Source organism: Prinia subflava, chromosome 2 (genome assembly GCF_021018805.1).
Source record: "Prinia subflava isolate CZ2003 ecotype Zambia chromosome 2, Cam_Psub_1.2, whole genome shotgun sequence".
NCBI classification, from domain to species: domain Eukaryota; kingdom Metazoa; phylum Chordata; class Aves; order Passeriformes; family Cisticolidae; genus Prinia; species Prinia subflava.
This window is the reverse complement of record NC_086248.1, coordinates 46,676,502-46,699,301: the sequence shown is the minus strand read 5'-3', so window position 1 is coordinate 46,699,301 and position 22,800 is coordinate 46,676,502. Positions and strand designations below refer to the sequence as shown.

General features: G+C 38.9%; 2 protein-coding genes across 3 annotated transcripts in view; both read left to right on the top strand.

Annotated features, from left to right (window-relative positions):
- Window positions 1-17,059, top strand: part of LAMA4 (laminin subunit alpha 4) — a 99,334-nt gene extending 82,275 nt beyond the window's left edge. The window contains exons 28-38 of the mRNA XM_063389831.1: window positions 733-866; window positions 2,105-2,269; window positions 2,963-3,116; window positions 3,809-3,999; window positions 5,515-5,704; window positions 6,543-6,698; window positions 7,527-7,686; window positions 8,695-8,825; window positions 11,596-11,689; window positions 12,646-12,765; window positions 14,201-17,059. Of these exons, the coding sequence (XP_063245901.1) occupies window positions 733-866; window positions 2,105-2,269; window positions 2,963-3,116; window positions 3,809-3,999; window positions 5,515-5,704; window positions 6,543-6,698; window positions 7,527-7,686; window positions 8,695-8,825; window positions 11,596-11,689; window positions 12,646-12,765; window positions 14,201-14,346 (1,641 nt within the window). The 3' untranslated portion in view covers window positions 14,347-17,059. The remainder of the gene's footprint in view (window positions 1-732; window positions 867-2,104; window positions 2,270-2,962; window positions 3,117-3,808; window positions 4,000-5,514; window positions 5,705-6,542; window positions 6,699-7,526; window positions 7,687-8,694; window positions 8,826-11,595; window positions 11,690-12,645; window positions 12,766-14,200) is intronic.
- Window positions 15,805-22,800, top strand: part of TUBE1 (tubulin epsilon 1) — a 30,304-nt gene continuing 23,308 nt past the window's right edge. For both annotated transcript variants that reach the window (XM_063389833.1, XM_063389832.1), the window contains exons 1-4: window positions 15,805-15,939; window positions 19,732-20,509; window positions 20,583-20,656; window positions 22,438-22,490. In XM_063389833.1, the coding sequence (XP_063245903.1) occupies window positions 20,485-20,509; window positions 20,583-20,656; window positions 22,438-22,490 (152 nt within the window). In that variant the 5' untranslated portion in view covers window positions 15,805-15,939; window positions 19,732-20,484. The remainder of the gene's footprint in view (window positions 15,940-19,731; window positions 20,510-20,582; window positions 20,657-22,437; window positions 22,491-22,800) is intronic.

Below are 22,800 nucleotides of genomic sequence, written 5' to 3'. Positions count from 1 at the left end.
CGATAACCACTTCTAAACTTTCACGTGTTGCAGCCTGGAGTATTACCTTAAATTGAAATCAGTAACCGTGTCAGTTCCCCGCATCGTTTGCATAAATGAGGCCTCGCACACAGCACTTCAGGTTTTTAACTCAACAGCTCTAATCCTATGAGGTGTGAGTGTCCTACTTAACAAAGGGAAGTTCAGCTATTTAGCACTTGGCAGAATGAGACAGAATGATGCCTACCAGTGCACACGGCAGTGCTTGCTCTATTGGAACTGGGAATATTCCTGCTAGTGGCACAGTGATCCCGTATGCCTGACCCAGATAGCACATCTTATCTCTGAGATAATTTTGAGTGATTGAACAGAGGGAATTAGAAAAAGAAAAAAAGGCTTGGTCTTATGACAGCAGGAATCTCGCAGTAAAAGTTGCTCAATACAGTACCAGGGTACCAGAAACACAAATTAAATGTAAAGATCATACATTTGTGCTACATGGAAGGAGCTCACGTGACAGGTACATGAGACATAATCAGCAGCAGGACTTGCAGAATTCAGGCTTTAAAAATGGAAAGAATATAAATTCTAATGATATCATCTCTTGTTTTGCTCCTGAGTATATCTTTTTCCAAGTTAAACACAAATGTGGAAAATAACCAGAAGAAAAATAAATGCAACAGGAAAAATCACAGAACAGTTAATTTTTCTGTGTAATACTTGCTTATGATGATGCTTTTGCCTGTATTTCAGTCAGATGTACTATCCATCTCTATGGAGAGAGGTGCTGTGGTTTTAAACGCAAGTGGAACCAAAATTCAGTCACCAGACAAAAACTACAATGATGGGAAAACCCATTTCATCATTACTTCTGTGACCCCAGAAAGGTAAAGCTGTCCAGCACCTTTTATCACCTACCTTTAGAACATAAATATTTCCTGTAAAGCACATTATCATTTAACACTCACTTTTAAAGTGACACTTGAGTGGGGCTTTTTTTAAGCAGCTGATTTTTAAATGAAATTGAAAACTGGCCAGCTTGGGCCTGAGCTCAAGATGATGGGAATTTTTATTAAGATGAAAATAATAGTTTTTCTGAAAGCTTAGTCATCTTTTGTTCTCAGGTAAGAAAAGAGTTTAAAAACATTTAAGGCTAGCATGAGAATTATTTTTTTGACAGGATTGATTCCTCTAATTTGTTAAAACAATTCCCAGTTTACCCTAAAGTAATTGAGGCATCTTCACATAAAGCATCCATCTGGGATAAACACAGTGAAACATGTTAAAAATATTTTTTAGCACTGGCAGCCACAAATGTGACTAAATAGAGCAGTAGGGAATAAGTCTCTCTCTGTGCTCCTTGAAAGACTTGACAGCTTTGGTTTATTGGTATGTTTTACTATTGTTTATAAGTTTAATTTTTTTTGAAGGTCACATAATCAAAGCAACTTTCTTTAAGAATCTAGCCTATGAGATACAAGCATTCTTACTTTCCTAACAAAAATGAAGGTTTGTACCTATGACTTCTGGCATCCAAGAATCACAGTTTGAAAAGCTAAAGATGTGAAAAGGTGCCTTGGTACTTGGGGACTGTCACATTTCCCAGAGTTTGCAAAATAAAATTGATGCAGATGCTTTAGTATACTCAGTTTTTTATTAAAGCCAGAGAATCGCTCCTGACTTCTGCAACAATTAGTGGGTTGCAAAATCAGATTAGGTAACAAGCATTGTATAAACTCACACACCAATGCACTGTGATGGAAGAGAAGGCAAAAGGGATAGGGGCATAAACAATTAGCATGTGCTTGGATCTTATTTTACCCAAATGATGGCTCCATCCCTTCATCAGCAATCCCTTAGTTTATTTTTCTTCACTGTACAATTTTGGACTTCACAATTAACTGCAGGGTAATATTAAATCCATGGGCCTCAGTACACAACATTGCCAATGCGCTGCTACTTGTTGCACAGCTGAAAGCAAAAAGGTCCTCTCGTGCCTTAGAGCACTACCAGTGAGTGATGAATGCACTGAGTGGAGAGCTTTGGGTGCATGTAATGTTCTGTCTGACCACTGGCACTGATGTTTCCAAAGCTAGCCTGCAAAATGGACGCTTTGCCTTTGCAGGTACGAGCTGACTGTTGATGACAAGAAACAGAGCAGGAAGAACCCAGCAAAGGACAGAGCAGGGAAAAGCCCAGACAGCATCAAGAAGTTTTATTTTGGTGGCTCTCCCCTCAGAACACAGCAAGCCAACTTCACTGGCTGCATAAGCAATGCCTACTTCACTAGGTGAGTAACATCCTCCCAAACACATGAACAGGCAGCCACTGCCGTGCCTGACAGCTTGAATAGTAGCTCATGAAAAGTGTTTTATTGTCACAATAAAAATTCCTCTCTCATTTTATCAGGCTAGACAGAATGCGTGAATAAAATTCTTACCTTATTTGCCATGGAATCTGTTGGCATAGATATGCTAGGTTAAGATATTGTTAAGGTGGGAATAACTTGATGAAATAAGCTTTCAGTACTGCACCTGCTAATGCTGCTGGTGCAATGAATAATTTGCATAGCTGCAATTTATATTTATATTATGTAGCTTTCAGGTCTGCCTTTGAGACAAAATTATATTAAGGCATCTCACAGAAGCTGAGGAAGTTAGGATTTTGGTCATGCAAAAATGGTCAGAATGTGTTGATCTTAATTGCTTTATGAAATGCTTTTATATAGATTTTAAAGTTGAATTTGATGCTGCAGATTGACACTGTCTGTTTATGGCAGCATGTATACAACAGGCAGATGTAGTATAGGCTGTCCTTGTTACCCATACGTTGACCGAACAGTCTGTATCCATGGTCCAAGAATGAAAAACAGCCCATTCAAATATAATTTAAACTTGAAATGTACAATTATGAGATTTTTATGCAAACAATTCTAACACTTGAGAAAAAGCACTATTCTTGTCATCTCCTCTTTGAAACACAGGTTGGATCAAGAGGTTGAAGTGGAAGATTTCCAGAAGTACTCTGAGAAAGTTCAGGCATCCTTGTATGGATGCCCTGTTGAATCTCCTCCAGTTGCTCTTCTCCATAAGAAAGGAAAAAACTCATCAAAAGCCAAAGGAAACCGTAATAAAAAGGTCTGCTACAAATTGCTCCAGTACCACTCAAGAGTCCTCCAAAATTCTCCAAATTATTAATCTAAAATGCTTAAAGACAATGTCACACATATGAGCAGGTTCCTGTTCCTTTATATATTCCATTCACTAGAAATTATTGCCCTGACATTATCTATCTGGCCTACACTTCCATCATTCTCTTTTCATTCTAGAACTCTAAAATGAAATATCTGACTTCTTCAAAACAGTACTTCAGAAACAAGTCTTTTTTTATTTATTCTGTATTCTAAAGGCAAAAAGCTTGTTTCTGTTCCCATCTACTTCTGTATGGCTCTCTACTAGGTACAATTAGCACACATTAATATAAATGGGGAAAAACCCTTCACCCAGCATGCAGAATTTTTAGGCCAAGCACACCCTCTTATGCCTATAATATAGCTGATATCACCAAAAGCAGAAAGAAAAAAATTTAATTAGGAAAACTGCAAAAAAAATATATAATTATGTTAGCTACACAAGTATTTTCCTTATCCTTTGTTCTGTCCTAAATCAGCATTTATAGTAGATCTGTTCAAGGCAAATTTGACTTGGAAACAACCCTGGTATTTATGTAGGGAAACAATATATTACTAGTGCATACATAAATGATACTGTTATTTTATCATGCCAAATCTTAGCCAAAAATTCTGGTTAACAGTTCTTTTTCTTTGAAGGTGGGAAGAGATAAAGACAAGATTTCACAGCCTTCATCCGGCCTCAAAAAACTGTATCAAGGGAATTTGCAAAGAGAGCCTCAGTGCCATTTGCCCATGAATCCCAAGGCAACTGAACATGCCTATCAATTTGGAGGAACAGCAAACAGCCGGCAAGAATTTGATCACATACCAAAGGATTTCAGTCAAAGGTAAAGTGCCTTTAGAAATAAAAGGTAAATATGCTGGGGAGGAGAAAGATGTATTTCAGATTTTTTTAAAAGGGATGCATTTCTGCTGTTATTCTGGCTTTTTTCCTTTATATCTCAGGCTAAACTTTGTGTAAAGCATGTTGTTAGTTATATTAAAAGATGCTTCAGTTGAGTAAGAGCAAAACACAGAATGTATTTCCAGTTACATCCCTCTTGTGTAATCTTCATCTGCATTGCATATTAACAAAATGTGTCTCCTTGCCTATTAGTGTGAAGCTTTTGAGGATGTTAGTTCCATACAAGCAATGCACAATAATCAGTCTCTTTACACAAGAAGAAAAGGCATTAAAGCAGAAAGGAAGCAGTAATGTGCTGAGTGGACCTTGTCAGTAGTTTAATGGTTGGGAATCTTCACAGTGCAGTAGGACATAAAGCTATGAAAACCTTGTCCAATTCAAGCCATAATGGACATCTAAGTAATAAGGAGTCCAGATACTGTTGACATTTAATATTCATGCTCCCACAGAATATGTCATGCAATATTCAAAATCTAACAAGGATTTTTGTTTAATACTTTTCATTAAAGACTATAAATTCAACAAGACAGTACTTCATGGAAGCATACCCGACCACTAACTCAGAAAAAACAGTATTCTTTCCTGATTTAAATTAAAAAATAATTATGTTCATTTTAACTGAATAGCGTTTTACTTAGGGCAGTTCTGATGGTACCCATATGAAGGAAAACTCAAACTCTAATATCTTCATCCCATCTTCATTCCTACAACACATATTTATTTGCCAAATGTTATTAACATTATTCTAATGTTCATTTTTAAAAAACAATGAATTTTGTCATTTTAAAACAACTGATACTGGCAAGGGACTGTCTGTGGAACATATACACACATGCCATCGGGAATGTATAGGTCCTTGAGACAATATGAAGAATGGAAACTAGGTTAGACCTGACATCAGAACAAGGAGGAATCAGTTCTGCCACTGTCCTACACCGATACAGCTTTGCTATGTTTTAGACTGGAAGTAATAATAGCAATCACTCATTAAATTTTCACTGTGACAATATCAAACCAACAATGGTATAACTTCCCATGTTGTCTTGGACTTCACAAGGAACTACAAAGAGACTTTGATCAAATCTGGAGTAATACTAAACATCAGGCCTCCATGCCATGGCACTTAAAAATTCCCCCAACGGTGCTGTTTAATATGAAAGGAAATGTAGTGTCAGACTTTGGTGGTTTGCATTGAATTTATTCACTCTAGATATTTTAATTTTTGAAAATAAGTTCCTCAACAGGCAGCTTCTTCTCCAACTTTGACTTCTGTTCAAAAAACTGGAAACATCACAGAATGTTTCTCAGAAACACCATTTCCATAAGGGAGATGAATACTTCCTTGGATGAAAAGAAAATCTCAGTCTTCCTCTGCCTGATGTTTGATTTAAATCAAATGTATCTGCTTTAATGTTAATATTGTGTTTTTATATGCCAGAGCTCAGTTCTCTATCAGTCTGAAAACTCACTCATCTCATGGAATGATTTTCTACGTTTCGGATCAAAAAGAGACTGACTTCATGGCCCTTTTCGTTGCTCATGGCCGACTAATTTTTATGTTTAATGCCGGTCACCAGAAGATAAGGATTAAGAGCCAAGAGAAATACAATGATGGTCTGTGGCACAATGTAAGTAAAAGAAAGTAATCTCTATGATGGCACATGGTGTCAAGGCTGCAGTAAAGACACTGCTCATGTGACAGCTCAGGGAGATTTCGTTCATGTATTCATAAACACACCTATATGTTAAGAAACTTCCATCAATGTTTTTTAGGTCTTCCACGCAGAATTTTATTAAGTCATTAAACAGGGACAGGAAAGTGAGTCAGTTATAAAAATTCAGCAATTCCCAACACTAACAGCTGAACAGAAATGAAGGAAACAAGCAGAACAGTAAGGCAATTAAGAGTTAAATGAGCTATGAAAGAAAGGACTAGAATAATTTTGTTCAGCAAATGTCTTTGAAGTGCCTAAGAAGGGAGTACAGCTGTCTTAGGCTACCTCAGTAGTCTATGAATATAAAAAGACAATTTTAGGAGTCAAGGTGAATTTCCCTCTGTAGGTATCTCTCTTCCCTCATTAACTACAGAGAAAGTCTGCAGTTACTAAACTACTGCCTTGGGCATTTAAGTGTTTAAAGCAGGTTGGATGAATCCATACCATAAAAATAATGAAGACTGCGAAAATGCTAACAGTGATAGGTAGATCTCAGTAGACCTTACGACACCTTAATTACCTCTGTCTTGTACACCAAAACATAAGAAAGGCAGGTTTTGCTATCTAGCCTTCATATGAATGTGAGAAAAGAGGGTTGACCAGCAAAGAATACTGGCAGTTAGCAAAACAGGTTTGTAGAGTATCACTCACACACTTTTTCTCTCAAATACCTCATCTTCTTCCACAGCACAGCAGTGATCCCTTAACAGATGGAAGTAATCATCCACATTTTTTTTTCTTCCCTTCCTAGGTGATATTTATTAGAGGCAAAAATGTTGGTCGCTTGATAATTGATGGCCTCCGAGTACTGGAAGAATCTTTTGATGGGAACACAAATACTTGGCAAGTCACTGAACCACTCTATGTTGGAGGTGTAGCTCCTGGAAAAGCTGTAAAAAACATCCAGGTAAAGCAGACCTCTATGTACAGATGCCATACCTCTATGTAAAGTTAATACAAAAGCTGACTGTAGGGATAAGATCAGACAAAAGCTTATTAGGATCTTGACCCTCATCCTGCTGAGGAGAAGACAGCTCAGTTTGTGCGTAGAATAAAGCTTCCACAGGGCTGGGATGGTGGTAGCTGGGTTAGGCTTTCATAGCCTTGCAGCAGCAGCTGGGAAAACAATGGCCTATGAGGAACAGAAAAATCCTAGTGACATCCAAAATTAGATGAGACAAGTAACATTAGGCAAGATCGATTTCACCCTGAGGTCCGAGATACAGAATGAGTTTTGGAGACATTTTGATGCTCTCCTAGTACCTCTGTTTTAAGGACAATACCTAGAGGTCAGGATTCTGTTCTACAGCTTGCCAGTGAAGTATACAGAAAGGAGTGTTAAACCAAAAACGAACATAACAGTCTCTTTCAAGGTAATCTTTAGTGTTATGTCTTAACAAGATTGATAAACTATTCTGAAAAAGTAGAAAGTAGACCCCTGTCTTGCCTTGAGGCTATGAGGTATATGTATACCACTGCCTTGCCCTAGTTGTTTCTCATATTTTATTTGAGAGAAAACACAAGCTGGAATTACCCTGAAGTCATCAAAATTACATGAGAGGCTATGAGAATCATTTCTCCTGCTTCCCTTCTCTGGAAATTGTTTTTTAGTTCAAAACTGATGTACCAGACAATCACAGCCTTACAGCTTATAAACAAGTAAAAATAAGGACAGAAGAATTTATTTCCTTCCACAAGCAGTTTATTTACTAATCAAGGTTTTTTTACCCCTCAGATTAACTCTGTCTACAGCTTTAGTGGTTGTCTCAGCAAATTACAGCTCAATGGAAGATCACTTACCTCAGCTTCGCAGACTTTCAGTGTAACACCTTGCTTTGAAGGGCCATCAGAAGCAGGAACATACTTCTCATCAGAAGGAGGATATGTCGTCCTTGGTAATATACTCCTAAACAAATGTATCCCAGAATAGGACTGTAGTATTCACTGTGCTTCAGAATGGCATTTTTTACTAAAGGGTGTGGTAATTTCCAAGGCTGTGAGCTGTAAGGATTATCAGAAACAGATCACCGTAGTGGTAAGCAGACAATATTGACAGGTCACAATGTCGCCGTGAAACTTACAAGTTGTTACATAAACACATCTGTATGTAGGTATTTCAAATAATAACAATAATTTTAATAAGGGGACAGACCATAATATGCTGAAAAATATCATGGAAGTCAGTGTGGCCAAGACCAAGTACAGCATCAAATGGTCATCCCTTATTTTTTTTTAATTAACAAAACAACGTGTAATTAAAAAATCCTGCAGAAAGGCTTTCAGCATGTCTTGATACAAAACAGCATGACAGAACACATCTTTTCTGTCATTTAGGCCTGCTGTGTTCCAGGAAGAGTTTTATGAGAGTGTTTCGGTCACATAGGCTCTGATCTGAACAAGAAAGGAAACTGCACAACCCTATTCACTGGCAGCACCGAGAAGAATCAAAAAAGTGTTTCTAATTTGCTCCCTGGCCTGTCACCAGTTTGAAAAAGGGAGTTTCTCCTACTGAATCATCAAAGCCCCAGTGAACTCCCACTCACTCAACACTCACCCAGTAATGACAGCTGAGTGTCTAGGAAACTGCACAGTAAGAAACTGCCAAAAAATACAGATCATTTACTTTCTCCTGTCCATTTCATTGCTAAGAAATATTCCTAAAAAAAATACATTTTTTAAATTATGAGAAAAGTAAACTAACCTTTATTAGTACTCCAAGCAAACACAATCAAAACAGAAGTTGAAGTGAGTCACTGACAGCACACCATGCTATCTCACATTTCAACCGCTTTAAGGACAAATAAAATCCACCCTGAGTTTGATGATCTACTTTGACTTTGAATAAATGTCCAATTTCATCACTAACTCAGTACAAAAAGAATGTTATTCTTTTTACTTCACAGATGAATCCTTCAGTTTAGGCCTGAAATTTGAAGTTGTTTTTGAAATACGTCCCCGAAGCAGCTCAGGAATCCTACTGCATGGTCATAGCGTGAATGGAGAGTACCTGAATATGCACATGAGAAATGGACAGGTATAAAGAAGGTCACAGCTCCTCTACTGCCTTGACTGGTTTCTCTTCCACCTACTTGGCCTTTGCTACAGGCAGATTTTGTCTTACAAATTTGCCATTAACGAATTCTTACTTCTCCCCTAAATATAACAGCTTAGCCAAACCAAATATTTATTTTAAAATACTAAAAATAACACTGGAGACAAGAGCAGATCACTTCACTAATACAAGCCATAAATATTTTGTTATCAGCTGAAAAGAAAAAAAAGCACTGACTCTTTGGCACTGCTTTTTCACCCACACATTAAAAATGTATCACAGTTACAAGTAAGATAACTATCAATAATTTTTTACTTTTTTTTCTTAAATATAAGTCTGAGTTACACTCAGTCTCTTCTTTATCAAATACATATGTGATGGAAAGAGTGAAGGAAAGGAAAAGTTCTGATTGTCTGTTGGCCTGGTTTCTACAGGCTCTGGATGTCAAATGAAGGAGAGAGGATTGAAATTACCTCACTATATAGTTTTTGCTACTGTTATATTTTTTACTGTGTTCATTGATAAAATCTGAACTTCTTTATGCTATACACTGCACACATACAGTAACAAATTTCAGTCTTAAGTGAACAACACAAGGAAAGATGTAGAACATAGGAAATCATGGCAGTTTTTTGGTCTTTCCTGCAGAGGAGAATCTCAGGGCACAGTCAAGAGACTTAGCAGTGTGGATATTCTTCAATCAGTGCAATGCACCTGTCAATCAAAGTGAAAAGGTATTTAAGTGAGGCTGGCTGTACCTCAGTTAGAAATGCAATACCTGAGGAAACACTCTCTCCTCTTCTGCAAGAGCAGGCAGCTACAGCAGGGTGACTGAGTAAACAGTTTAACATCATGATTCATCCTATCCTAAAGCAGGTGTCTAATTAGGTGATTAATTATTCAGAGAATAATTATTTTATTCAGAGAACTTATTTTTTCTATATTTGCTATAGAGAAAACAGGTGCTTCAGTTAGACACCTAACTTTTGGCAGCTCATTAGGTAAGAAGAAGCCCATTCTTATCCCTGTATCTAGTCCTTGGTGACCTAACAGATAAATCCTTAAGTACATTGCACTGATGTGTATCACACCACACTTAAAAGCTGTGTTTGTACAGAACCAGTCAAGTATAGCACTTCTTATGTAAAGTTATACCCAAAGGTCTTTGTGCATGTCCAGTAATTTGTCTGGCTTTCCCAGTTGTACCAACTGGTCTAACAAAAGGTGCTGCTTCACTTACTGCTTCACACCTCACTTCCTGTATAATGCATATGTAATTCATAAACAAAATTTACCCGGGAAAACCAGCTCTTACCTGCTTGTCACTGAAGCAGTTCAGTGCCTTCTTCTCCCTGTGTTTCTTTAGCATTAACTATGTGCTCTCTTAAAATGCATTGCAAAAGGCCTGTTTCGTGAAAACCGTTTTGCTGGACAAATGAGATCAGCAACTTTAATTCATTTTTTAAATGTACGCCTCTCTATCAGTACAGCTTGTCTGGGTGATTTATTAAGGAGTCACTTTCTCCCATGATTCTTTATTTGCTTTAATCTATACATTTTGTCCAAAGGTGAATAAAAGAGAACATGAGGATCATTTTAATTGTGTTGGTTGGTGCCCTTCTGGAAAAAAAAAAATCTCTTTGTTACAACGGTATCAAAACAGAGACTCTCTAGAATTAAATATAAGTTGTTTCCCTGTGAGAGACTATTTACAAGGGCATGTAGTGACAGGACAAAGAGGCTTGGCTTCAAACTGAGAGTAGACTTAGATTAGCTATTAGGAGGAAATTCTTTACTGTGAGGGTGGTGAGGCACTGGAACAGGTTGCCCAGAAATACTGTGGATGCCCCATCCATTAAATGTTGAAGGCCATGTTGGATGTGATTCTGAGCAACCTGATCTCATGAAAAGTGTTCCTGTCCACAGCAGGGGGATTGGAACAAGATGATTTTTAAGGTCCAATCCAAACCATTCTATGATTCTGTGTTTTCCAGTCAACATTGTGTCAGCATAATCAGGGACTACTTCAACATTTGAAAAGTCTGAGTGGTGGGACTCAGTGTGGAGTTCTCTGGCAATCACTACCAGGAGTCTCATGTCCCACAACAGGGGCACAACACTGTTTTGCTGATGCTGGAACATTTCCATGCAAAAAGATATTAATTAATATTCATAAAAAGATATTAATCCATTAACTACAGCAGAGGTGGAAAATTCAGAATTAGTTTCACTTTCTAGCTCTGCCAGAGACATATTGGTGAGCTTGAACAAGTAACTTTAAAGTCATTCTTAAATTTGCCATGTATTTCTTTCTCATATCTTTTCTGCTTCTTTATACTTCGATTTTTCATGACTGTTTTCCTTATTAAGTGGCTAGCAAGATGCCAAAAACATCATCTGATGCCTCTAAACACTAATTTACCACACAGGAAATGATAGAGTAGAGATACTAGTAAATTAGTGAAATTAGCTCTTATTTTTAAATTTTTGAATACTTCCTTGAGATAATTAGGAATGTCAGAACTACTAAATCTGAGAAAAAAACCCAAACAAAACCACCACAAAAACACAACCAAAAAACTACATTTGGATTAAAAAGGTATTTTATTTTATTTTGAAAAATTTAATGAAGTCATGTTCTCCTTTCTCTTGGATACTTGACATGTTTTGAGTAAAAAATACATTATTACAACAGAAGGTAAATAGAGAAAAGAAGGGGGTTTACAATGATAATTGCATTATTTTCCCTCAGGTTACTGTGAAACTGAATAATGGAATCAAGGATTTTTCAACTTCAGTCACACTGAAACAGAGTCTCTGCGATGGCAGGTGGCATCGAATTGCAGGTCAGTAAAAGGTGATCATCCCCTAGTTAAGGTAACAGAGCCCATCTCTTGCTCCCTAAATATCCATCTCCATGGGACAAAGCACTGGCAGTGCAGAAGTATTTTCAGTTCTACTTTTTCACCTGCCAAGATCCAAGTTTGTGTGAAAGACAGAGTCTTATTCATCCCTGAGACACAGAACTGTAGAGCTTTCTGGGAGGACAAGCACAGGTTCCGACAAAGACGGGAAGAACAAACAAAGATGGAAGCTCCTTGTTCAAAGAACCAAAAGCAGCCTAGCTGAAATGCTGGCTACCTTTCCTAATTCATGTACCAGATTATATTCCTCCTTTCCCATTTAGAGGTTTAACTAAGTTGATAGAATGAAGTAGTCACAAGTATATGCTGCCCATAAAAATCAAATAACAAGACAGATGTGGAGAACTTTTTGCTCACAACAGAGAGATCTCTACAGCTGGGATTTTCCCTCTGTGCCAGTCATCCTTCTTTCCTGGTTTTGAAAGTCAAAAAGTACTTCTAAACCCAGGGTACTTTGAACCCCCTCATCTTACTGTCTAGAGGCTGACTTAGGATGTCTTCCACTATCACTGCAGAAGACATCTGAGTTTTTCCCCAAGCATCCTGGTTTCCCTCTGAAGGAAATCCAGGAACAAGAAAGGGAGAAGCCTCACTGTATTCTAATACATCCCCAATTGGGAGTGATAGGGCAGCTTTTCTAAGCCACAAGCTATTGTATGCTCATAACCTGGACCCTGAACACTGCCACTAGTGATCAAGAGCCCCACTCAAAAGCACCCTTGCTCCCACTGTATCTTCCATTGCAGGGCCAGAATCTGCTCACAAACTGTCACTGACGGTTCACACCCATTCTAGCAAACATGAAATCAACTACTCACACCAAACAGATAATTCCTGTCATAAAAACTTGTGCTGATCCCTGTTCCTTCTCCTTTCAGTCATTAGAGACGCAAATGTGGTGCAGCTGGACGTAGACTCTGAAGTCAACCATGTGGTTGGGCCGCTAAATCCAAAGGCAATTGACCACAGGGAGCCAGTGTTTATTGGAGGTGTACCAGGTACATTTATGATATCTTTGTGGTACATGGTTCTCAGATTTCAGCCCTGTTTCCAGAGAAAGCATAAAGACTAAGTTTTCATCTCAAAAAAAACAAAATATGTGAACAACCTGGTAAAATTCAAAGGCTCAAGAGCTGACCGTAAATGTTCTGTCTCAAGTTCTCAAAGAAAAAGATGTGCTGCTTCACTGAAATTAAAACATTCACAGCTACTGGAGGGTAAAGTATAGATTCAGTAGAGAAGTCAGCCAACTACAAACAAAATTTCTTTCTTGTTCTTTTTTCCTTCCCATGTGGGCTTACTGTTTTTTCAAGAAGTGATTTATTTATTTATGGGATTGGAAACTCACTGTCACTGTAAATGGAGTCTCAAGGTTTAGTTGCTAGTAGGTTTCTTTCCTCTTCTTCAAGCAATGGCATCTTTGAACACAAGATAAAACATGGAGATTCTTTTACTTACTGGAGGTTTCTGTTAGACAGATTTCTACTCCTCTGTATTTCTGACTCACAGGCCATCTGTGTAGCATGGGCCAAGACTACCACATTTCCTTCCCTTATTCAACAGACAGAGCTACTCTGTTGGGGTTCATATTCAAACTGTAATCAACACTACGTGATTCAATTTTTAACTCAACTCCAGTATATTTCTCATTGAAAACAAGTAGCATTATTTTGCTGAGCCTTGCATGTCAATCACTAACAGCTCTAACTACAAAATTCATTACAATGCTTATCTTGGATTAGTGGCTTGAGTGTGCGGTGCTCACATCCATCCCACGCCACCAAGAGGTAAAATGAGCCAAAAGGGAATAATGAAATCTATGCACAGATGCCTGCTCACTCTTTAAATCCAAACTGGAATTTATTAGGACAGAAATCTTCCCAGAGAGGTAATATAACGGGGTAATTGCAAATGCTGTTCTGCCTCATAACAGAGACTTCTATTTCTACATTAATTATAGAATACTAAAGCAATGCCATACATTGGCTCTAGAATGCTATTATCAGCCTGGCACAGGAAACTTACACAGAACTTCACAACAACAAATGAGATACAATACTAAATAATGCCATGCAGATACAGCCAGCTGAATGCAAACTAACAAATCAGACACAGACGACAATACGTGATGTTAAATTACAAAAGAAGACACTGGGACTCATCAACTCTTGTTACTTAAAAGAAAATGTAGTTGTCAAAAATGCAGAATTGTGTCCCTATTGATAATATAGTATCAAGAGTTTTACATAACTGTAGATAATTAACCATACTTAAATGGCCTCTAGACACTGGCAGTAGGCCAAATGTTTTAAGAGAAGATTCAGAAGAGCTGCACTTAGTAGTAAAGTTAAAAGATTCTGCCACCAAACTGATTATTTTGCCCATCATGAGCTCTAAATTTTTATTTATGTATTCTTTTGAATTTCCTTCCAGAGTCTCTGCTAACATCAAGCCTGACTACACGCAATTCCTTCATTGGCTGCATTCGTAACTTCATGATTGATGAAAAACCAGTGAGTTTTAGTAAAGCAGCTTTGGTTAGTGGTGCTGTAAGCATTAATACCTGTCCAGCAGCCTGATAGTGCACTGCATCAATTCTGAAATGTTCCTTAGACCACAGAAAAAAATAGAACAAAAGAAACAGCAAGACAAGAAGAATGAAAACATCACAGTTACATCTACAGAAAGCAGGAAGGGGAGGGGTCACTTCTAATATTTACACACAAACTAAAATCACTGACGAATAAAAGCTGTTGCTTCTGCACTTCTCTTAATATACCACAAGAGTGAGCTTTACCATTTCTTATAGTGTATGTGTGGCCAGTCTGTTACATGAAAACTATGAGACTATGAAAGAAATGAAAATTATATTAAATATGTTACTTTCAAAATAGATCCTCTACACAATTTCATTCCATATCTTACTCACCCTTTGTTTCACAGAAAAAGGTCTGCTAATGCACATTAAAGAGTAAAGTTAAGTAATAGATTTACATTACAAATACTGTTCAAATATGTTACTATATATTTTTAATTTTCCATTCAACTCGTTTATATATTCCTCAAATACAACAGGGGCAAGAGAGTATACTAATTATGTAAGCTTACCAACAATGAAAAATTTAAAATTTTATTCCACTGCTAGACTTCATGGACATGTTCTAGCACAATAAGAAGGGAGAATGTGTATCTTTTAAGACAGATGCTTTATATATATGCTCATTTACCTAAACTAGGTAATTTTAGAGTAATGCTTGCCTTAGAGACAATTCCAAATTTCAAGTTTTTTCTCTGTATTTTTAAATGCACTTACATACAAACACAGCACTAAATTCACAATCTCATTGTGATCTCATTTGCACTAATGTTACACAAGTAAACGTTAACTGTAGAAAGCAGAATCACAGTCACAGTTTCAGGTGACTCCCTGATCATACAAAAACATCACTTTCCAGTGACACTCCTGCAGGACTTAAGCTTACAGCAGTAATTCTCAAACAAGGAACATGTTCCTTTGGAAGATATGGTGCTACAGAGGAGACAAGAGTGAAATGGGAAGGTGTGTTAAACAGAAGGCAAAGGGCTGCAAATCTGAGCTATGTTATAACCATAGAAGGTAGATGGAAGTTAATGGTAGGATTCAACTCACAGTAGGCATGCACACCACACAGACACAAGTCACTTGGAAAACTTAGTCCCTTCAGTCATCATCTACAAGGAATCAAAGCCATTTAGCTTTCTTTTCTTTAAAGAATAAAGTAGTGTTATAGAAAGTTTTATGGTTGATGAGCAAATTATTGTTGGAACCAACTCAAAACATGACCAGCTGCAAAGCAGGAAATTATGAAATGTGAAAATAAAGGACAACACCCTAGAGACTAAAAATTAATAAGAATTCATCTGGAAAACACACAAATGAAAACCGGAATCCAAAGATCTTGAAAGCATGGACAGATGGAAGAACCACCAGAATAAGAAACATATGTAAGAACTAATAAGCAGCTTCCCTACTACTCTCAGTAGAGTGAAAAAAGGGTTTTGACACACTGCAGCAGACTTGGCTTACTCTGGATAAAGAATTTCAGCCTTTGGATACACAGGCACAGGAACTCTCCAGCAGCTGGGACCCCATCACGGACTCTCCACTTGTCTCTAGAGTCCAGTGTTGGGTGGTAAGTTAACACAGAGTGGCTCCAGTAGCCACTGCCTCTCCTTTCACCAGCCCTGTCAGCTCTGCTCATTCTTTCAACCCTATTCCTATTCTGCTTGCCTTCTCCTGAACACGTCCCCTTTTCTCTTCCCTGCAGCTCTCAGGCAATATGCTCCAAGGACTGATTCCCTTTCCAACTCTAAGTTTACAGATGCCCCTTTCACACAGGAGTGGCATATAGACCCTTCTTTTCATCACTCCAAAGCCCACTGTTCATACTTGAGAACCAAGCAGTAAGAGCATCCCCCTGCAGTCTCTCTGGATCAGGCATGGATCCCTAAATCCAATTGCCTCCAAATGCCATCTTTGTCTCAACCACCAAAAACAGTATGCTTGCTCAGCTTTTTCCTGCTCCCAACTAATAACCATAAATGGAACTTTAGGTTTAGAAAATCTAGGACTTTTGCTTTGGGATTTTTTTTTTTTTGTTGGTGTTGAGGGCTCATGTCCTCAGATCAGTGAGCTGGGTTCCAGTGGTTACAGAGGCCATGGATGGTGTCAGGGCAGTGCAGCTGGCAGCAGGGGTAAAAAAGGAAGTCTCTTTCCTCCCAGTGCCACTGAGTTACTAGATGGGCTCAAAAAAGCTCATGACACCACAACCTGAGCTAAGCTTCCTCAGGCCCTGGTTTCCAGGACCCTACTGCTGGAGAAAAAAGAACAGCAGATTCCCTGCTTAGATAGGTTGGTTACAAGGATTATTGACATTCCTTTTGAGTTGCCTGCAGCTGCTCAGCAGAGATAGCCAGGAATAGCAAATGTTTGTGCCCCTAAGAGCATCAGAGTTTAGTGAATGCTGGTATTAAGTGAACATTGTATGTTAACTGGTACACACATACTCAAAATGTTTTCTGTCTCACACCTACTTCAAACCAAAGCATATTTTCTCATATCCACATCCAAGCTCTGTGAATAAACACTATTTCTCTTAGCCATATTTGCTGCAATGTGATTTGGTTTCGTTCTGTGGATTTACATTTAAGAATGACTTTTCTGATTTAATCAGTCTTTTGCATACTTTATATATGGAAAACTAAAAATATACTAAAACAGTATGTGAATAAAAAACTATTAAAATTCATAAACTGCTACTATTCAATTTACTTCTCTTTACTATATCACCAGCTAATCAAACACAGCACTATTTTGGAGGGTGTCTTCCTCAATTTTTCCTTCTAGGCTTCAGAGACGTGGGTTTTCCCTCTGCAGAACAAGGTTTCCAAAGAAAAAAGAGTATAAACCATAGGATACTTACAGACTCAGGAGAGAGCAGAAAAAAATGAAAATTTCCCTGCCCCCAACATCCATGTAGACCTTAAAATTACCTTTTCATATGCACCAAAGAAAGCCAGTATGTGATGTATTATTGCACATACCTCTGCACTTATTTCAGGGCTGCTGAAGAGTTTTAAGAGAAGGCAACTGCCTAAGCAGAAATCTTCCCAGAATTCAATTTGTCTTCTGTATCTATCTTAAAAATTATAGCTTTAAAGTACAAAACCCTTCATCTACAAAGATATGGGAAAAGCTTTCAAGTTCTGAGCGACATTGTCAGATTGTCCATTTCCATTTTTAACATGAATATAACTATCTAAATTCTGCAGAAAGCCTACAAAAAATGAGCACTGACCCCAAGGAGACTATAACTTTTCTCTGCCACCTTCAAGGTTTTAATAAGTGTTGTTATAGCCATTATCTAAATCAGGGCTGCAACTACGCTGTTACTGTATCTCAAAATATTCTGAAATTGGACATTTGCATGACTATGTAAGAAAGAAACCAATTTCAAGATCAAATGCCCAGGAAATTGCTTCAAAATAAAGGATTTAAATGGGATCTCTGCCCCCTCTATCTCTTACATCTCGAGATGTGTAGAGAGCACCCTTCTCCTCAAGAATCCAGAGTATGGACAACAGCCTGACCAGAAAAATGAAAGATGAAGTGTTACAAGCCTGACAGTAATTTACCAAAATACAACAATTCTAAATTAAAAAAAACCTTGAACAAACAAAAAGTAGAAAAAAAATTAGAAACAAACAAACCTTCATATGTGAACTAACACCTGATATAAATCAAAGGATAACATTAGTTCAAATTCCAGGGTATTCTCCCTACAGCACTACATGGCCTAAATAGTCAAATGACTGTTATTAAAAAGATGCTGAAAGCATAGCACACATATTTAACTTGTGATGTACTTCTGGCTCTTGTTACAGTGTGGGATTTAAGGGTTATTCACAGATTCACTGTGGTCCATGGCAATTCATTTCCACTAAATAACATAATAGGTTATTTATAAACTTATTCAATTTGTGTTCCAAAACTATGGAATACCATTCCCTTATAACACATCAGCAAAATGTTACTGAGAAATTAAGGGTAAAAAGCACATATTACCATAAGTCTGTCAATTAAATTATTAACATAGACAAAAGTGTCTCCAATGGGACCTGTATGATTCATGCATTCTATACTATGTAGATGATCTGGAGCTTCATCTACAACAAAACAGAAAGTCAAGAGTATAATCAGGTCTTTCACAGAGTTGAGCTGTTTCATTAAACGTCTGAGCATTTTCATCAAGCCAAACTGGCTACTGCACATCAAATTCCTGCCCTTGGACCTCCTTTGGCAGGTAAAAAATATCCCCATATGAGTGTGAACCTCAGCTGCATCTCCAATTCACAGTGTTCCCAAGCTCAGAGAGAATAATCACTTTACATTTGCCTTCACAGACACTTAAAGAACACTGCAAGCCAAAGCTCAGTGTCTTGTTGCAACACCATGTTCAATAGAGTGAATCTCACTAAGCCGAATCTTCGTGGGACATAGAACTCAAAAACTACCTTAACTTAAAAACTAACTAACTTAAAAAGCAAGTAGAAAGTGGAGCTTCACACAAGAAGAAAGAAAGACAGAGTAATATTAAGAGATTCTGTAGAATTTAAAATAAGCATTAGAATGCTTATAAGCAATGTTGTATTGCTTTTAACCTTAATTAAGGCTGAGAAGACGTGAAGAAAAGACTTTAAGGACATGACAGTAGGCAAGAAGTATAGAAGCAGTTTGACATCTAATAGCAAGAACAGAGCACAGCCTGCAAGTTTGGACCACTTCAAAAAAACACTGGGAAAAAAATTAAGTTATAGGTTACATCTATAGTCTGTGCAGAGAGAAATTACTACCTACTTTCCTCACTAATATTCACATAGTTTTACACTGGTGATCAGTTTACAGAAAAGACGTGCTTGAGGCAGTATTACTCTATTCGTGCTAAACATGGCTATAACACTAAAGTCATTGGTCCTTTTCACACATTTCATATATGACACTGGACTAAGCTTGGGACACTCAGTACTTTTTTCTTAATAGTATGATTTCAATTAAGTTTTGCAAAATTAGGCTGTGTATCTCTTTCTTGTAAAGTATTCTATTGCTTTCTATAATGCATTCTTATATGGTGTTGTACAATATTTTATTTGCTGTAATACCTACATAATTTTTCCAGAAAAGTTTTTTTTTAAATAATCATTTTAATTTACTTTTATTTTCCTGTAGACCTACAATTAATCTCTTCAGGATACCAGGTCATGTCTAGGAGCAAATAAAGCAAATAAAGGGTTAAAAATTTTATTTAATTTTTTTTTTTCACCAACATCACAAATAATCAATTTGGAAAAAGAGTATTTTGTTGGAAGGTTTTAGTCATAAAACCTAATGGACTGAGTTGCATGGAAATGCTTTTTTCCTCCCACAGGAAGCAGAAATGTCATCTGTGTCACAAGACAGCTTTCTGCAAGCTTTGCCTGTCCCACATTCTTTTCTGTTTTAGTCCTGGACCTGGCAGTGCTGGATTATCAGTTGGACTTGATGGTCTTGAAGGTCTTTTCCAACGCAAACGATTCTGCGGTTTTCCAGCTGAGCTGTGTGGCAGAGCAGTCCCACCACGCTGAGACAACAGCATCTCTGCACTCCTCATTTTACCACTGCGGACAATTATACCCACAATATGGAACTGAGCTTAATGTGCAAGCCTGGTGGGAGGGTACCTTACAGCATTTCCAAATGGCCGGTTTTCATTTAATTTTTAATTTGTATTTCCATACCGTTTCGAAAGATTCACACCATCTCCCTGAATTACGTATTTGGGGAAAATAAAGTGCCTCTTTATCGCACCATTTTTAGGCATAAAGGATAATGAACTGTAGTGTACGGAAATACTTCTGTTCCCCCGTACAGAGACTTTATTTTAGGTCTTTGTCAGGCCTCCTGTATCTGGGCCGCAGCCCCTTTCAGGTTGCCTTAAGACCCACGGCGTTTCTGAAATCCTCACTACTCCCCCGTGCTCTCCGCCGTCTCCCCCCCGCTCCCTAATGGCACCTTCCACTCGCGGCGGGCACCGGCGAGCGCCCGCAGCTGAGGCAACGGTTGGGACGTTCCACCGCAGGAACTGAGGGGGCGCGGCTTCCGGGCGCCGGCTTCGAAACAGGATTGCGCGGCCGGGTGTGCCATGACCCAGTCGGTGGTGGTGCAGGGTAAGGCGGTCGTGGCGCCCAGACCTCCCGCCGCCCCCTCCCCGTGCCTGAGCCGTGTCTCTTCCCTTGGCAGTGGGACAGTGCGGGAACCAGGTGGGATGCCGTTTCTGGGACCTGGCGCTGCGGGAGCACGCCGCCGTCAACAAGGTAAGGGCGCCGCTGCCCCGCCGGCCCGGGCCAGCCGCCCTCGCTGCCTTCCGCGTTCGGCGCTGCGACTGCAGAGCGCTGTGTTTGTTTGGTTAAAGTAAGGGCGCTTCACTGTCAGCACAGCCACCGCCGGGTTCTTGTGCGTTTAACTAATCATGAAAACAAAACTAAGGTTAACTGTCAAGAGACCTTGTTAAATCGGAGGGTGGACAGTCACCAGCCGTGTGAAGTTAAACGGGGATTGGCGCATCCTGCACCTGGGATGGGGCAACTCTGGATGCACAGACAGCTTGGGGAATGAGAGGCTGGAAAGCAGCGCTGCAGAAAGGGACCTGGGAGTCCTGGTCAGTGGCAAATGGAACATGAGGCAGCAGTGCCCTGGCAGCCAGGAGGGCCAAGCGTGTCCTGGGGTGCACCAGGCACAGCATCACAGCCGGGCGAGGGAGGGATTGTCCTGCTCTGCACTGGGGCGACCTCACCTCTAATGCTGGGGCAGTTTTGGGTGCCACAATGTAAAAAAAACCACATTAAGCTGTTAGAGAAAGTCCAAAGTAGAGCCACGAGGATAGTGAAGGGTCTTGAGATGAAGCCATATGAGGAGTAGCTGAGGTCACTTGGTCTGTTCAGCCTGCAGAAGAGGCTGAGGTTCTCATTTGCAGTCTGCAACATTCTCATAAGGGGAAGAGGAGGGACAGACACTGATGTCTTCTCTGTCTGTCGTGACGAGTGACAGGACCGGAACAAATGGCCTGAAGTTGTGTCAAGGAACATTTAAGTTATGTATTAGAAAAAGGTTCTTCACCCAGAGAGTGGTTGGGCATTGGAGCAGACACCCCAGCACCAAGAGCTTACTTGAGCTGTAAGAGCTCAAGAAGCATTTGGACAACCTTCTCAGGCACATGGTGTGACTCTTGGAGTATCCTTTGAAGGGCTAAGAGTTAGACTCTTGTGTTCCTTCTGGGTCCCCTCCAACTCAGAATATTCTGTGATCACTAATTCTGGTCAGCTTTCTCCAGCATTTCCACTCTGAAAAGCTCAGTGTGTCTCCCTGCAGCCAGGCAGGTCTGAGGCAGTTAACAACACGGTAAGGGCTGTTTAGTTCTGGCACTTTGCCACTGGCAGTAAAGCAAAAGAGGACACCCCCAAAGGACAAAACAAACCATTGTTGTCCATGTTAGCTCGTGCCATGACTTGCTATACAGTTTTACTGACCAAAATAGTAACATGAGGGCATAGAATTGTGCTGAGTACCCTGAACAAAAACACACTTTTCTTGCTGTGACTCTAAGCACTTAGGGTATTTAAACTTGTCAGATCTCTCCAGCTTTATGTTGGGGTATCCTGTGGCAGGGAGTTCAAGAATCAGTGTGACTGTGCTGTCCTTTCTGCAGAACTCCATGGGCATTGGTATCACAGGCATGGAACCCATGACGAACTGAGAGTTGTATCACTGATGAACTGAGTCAGCTGAAAAGCTGCTCTTCAATTTATTAACTGCATTTGGATCTTCAGTAAACTACTACAGTTGCTTAATCTTGTGCTGAAAAATTAATTTCCTAGTTACATTCTCCTCTCATTTTTTAATAACAAGCTGATGTTTCAATGAAATGTTCTTTTTAGAGCTGACTACAACTAGCTGGATTCAAGAGAGATGCTCACTTGGTTTCAAGTGGTGGGGTTTGACAGGTGTCCTTTAGAGGTCCCTTCCAACTTAAATTATTCCGTGAAAAAGCACTGAGAATTTTTGACATTACACATCATTTTGTGTTATTTCCTTTTAGAAGGGAATTTATGATGAAGCCTTAAGCAGTTTCTTTAGGAACGTGGATACAAGGTAAGTTTTTATCAAGCAGATACGAGTTTACATGGTAGATCAGCACTCATATGATCTTCTTTTAACCTAAGTTATAGTTTTCTTTAAGTCTTATTTAGCTTGTGCTAGAAAAAGATTTGACTTTTTTGTATTCTCCTCAAAACCTTATCTTTGCATTTCCATTTTATCTATATATATTTCAGTAGTTAAATGTGTTGAAACTTTGTGGGTTTGTTTTCCTTTCCTTTTGTACCAAATGTGGACAGTCAGGATCTGACAGCTTTTGCCACTGCAGATAACAATCAGACAGATTATGTGCCCTCTGAATACC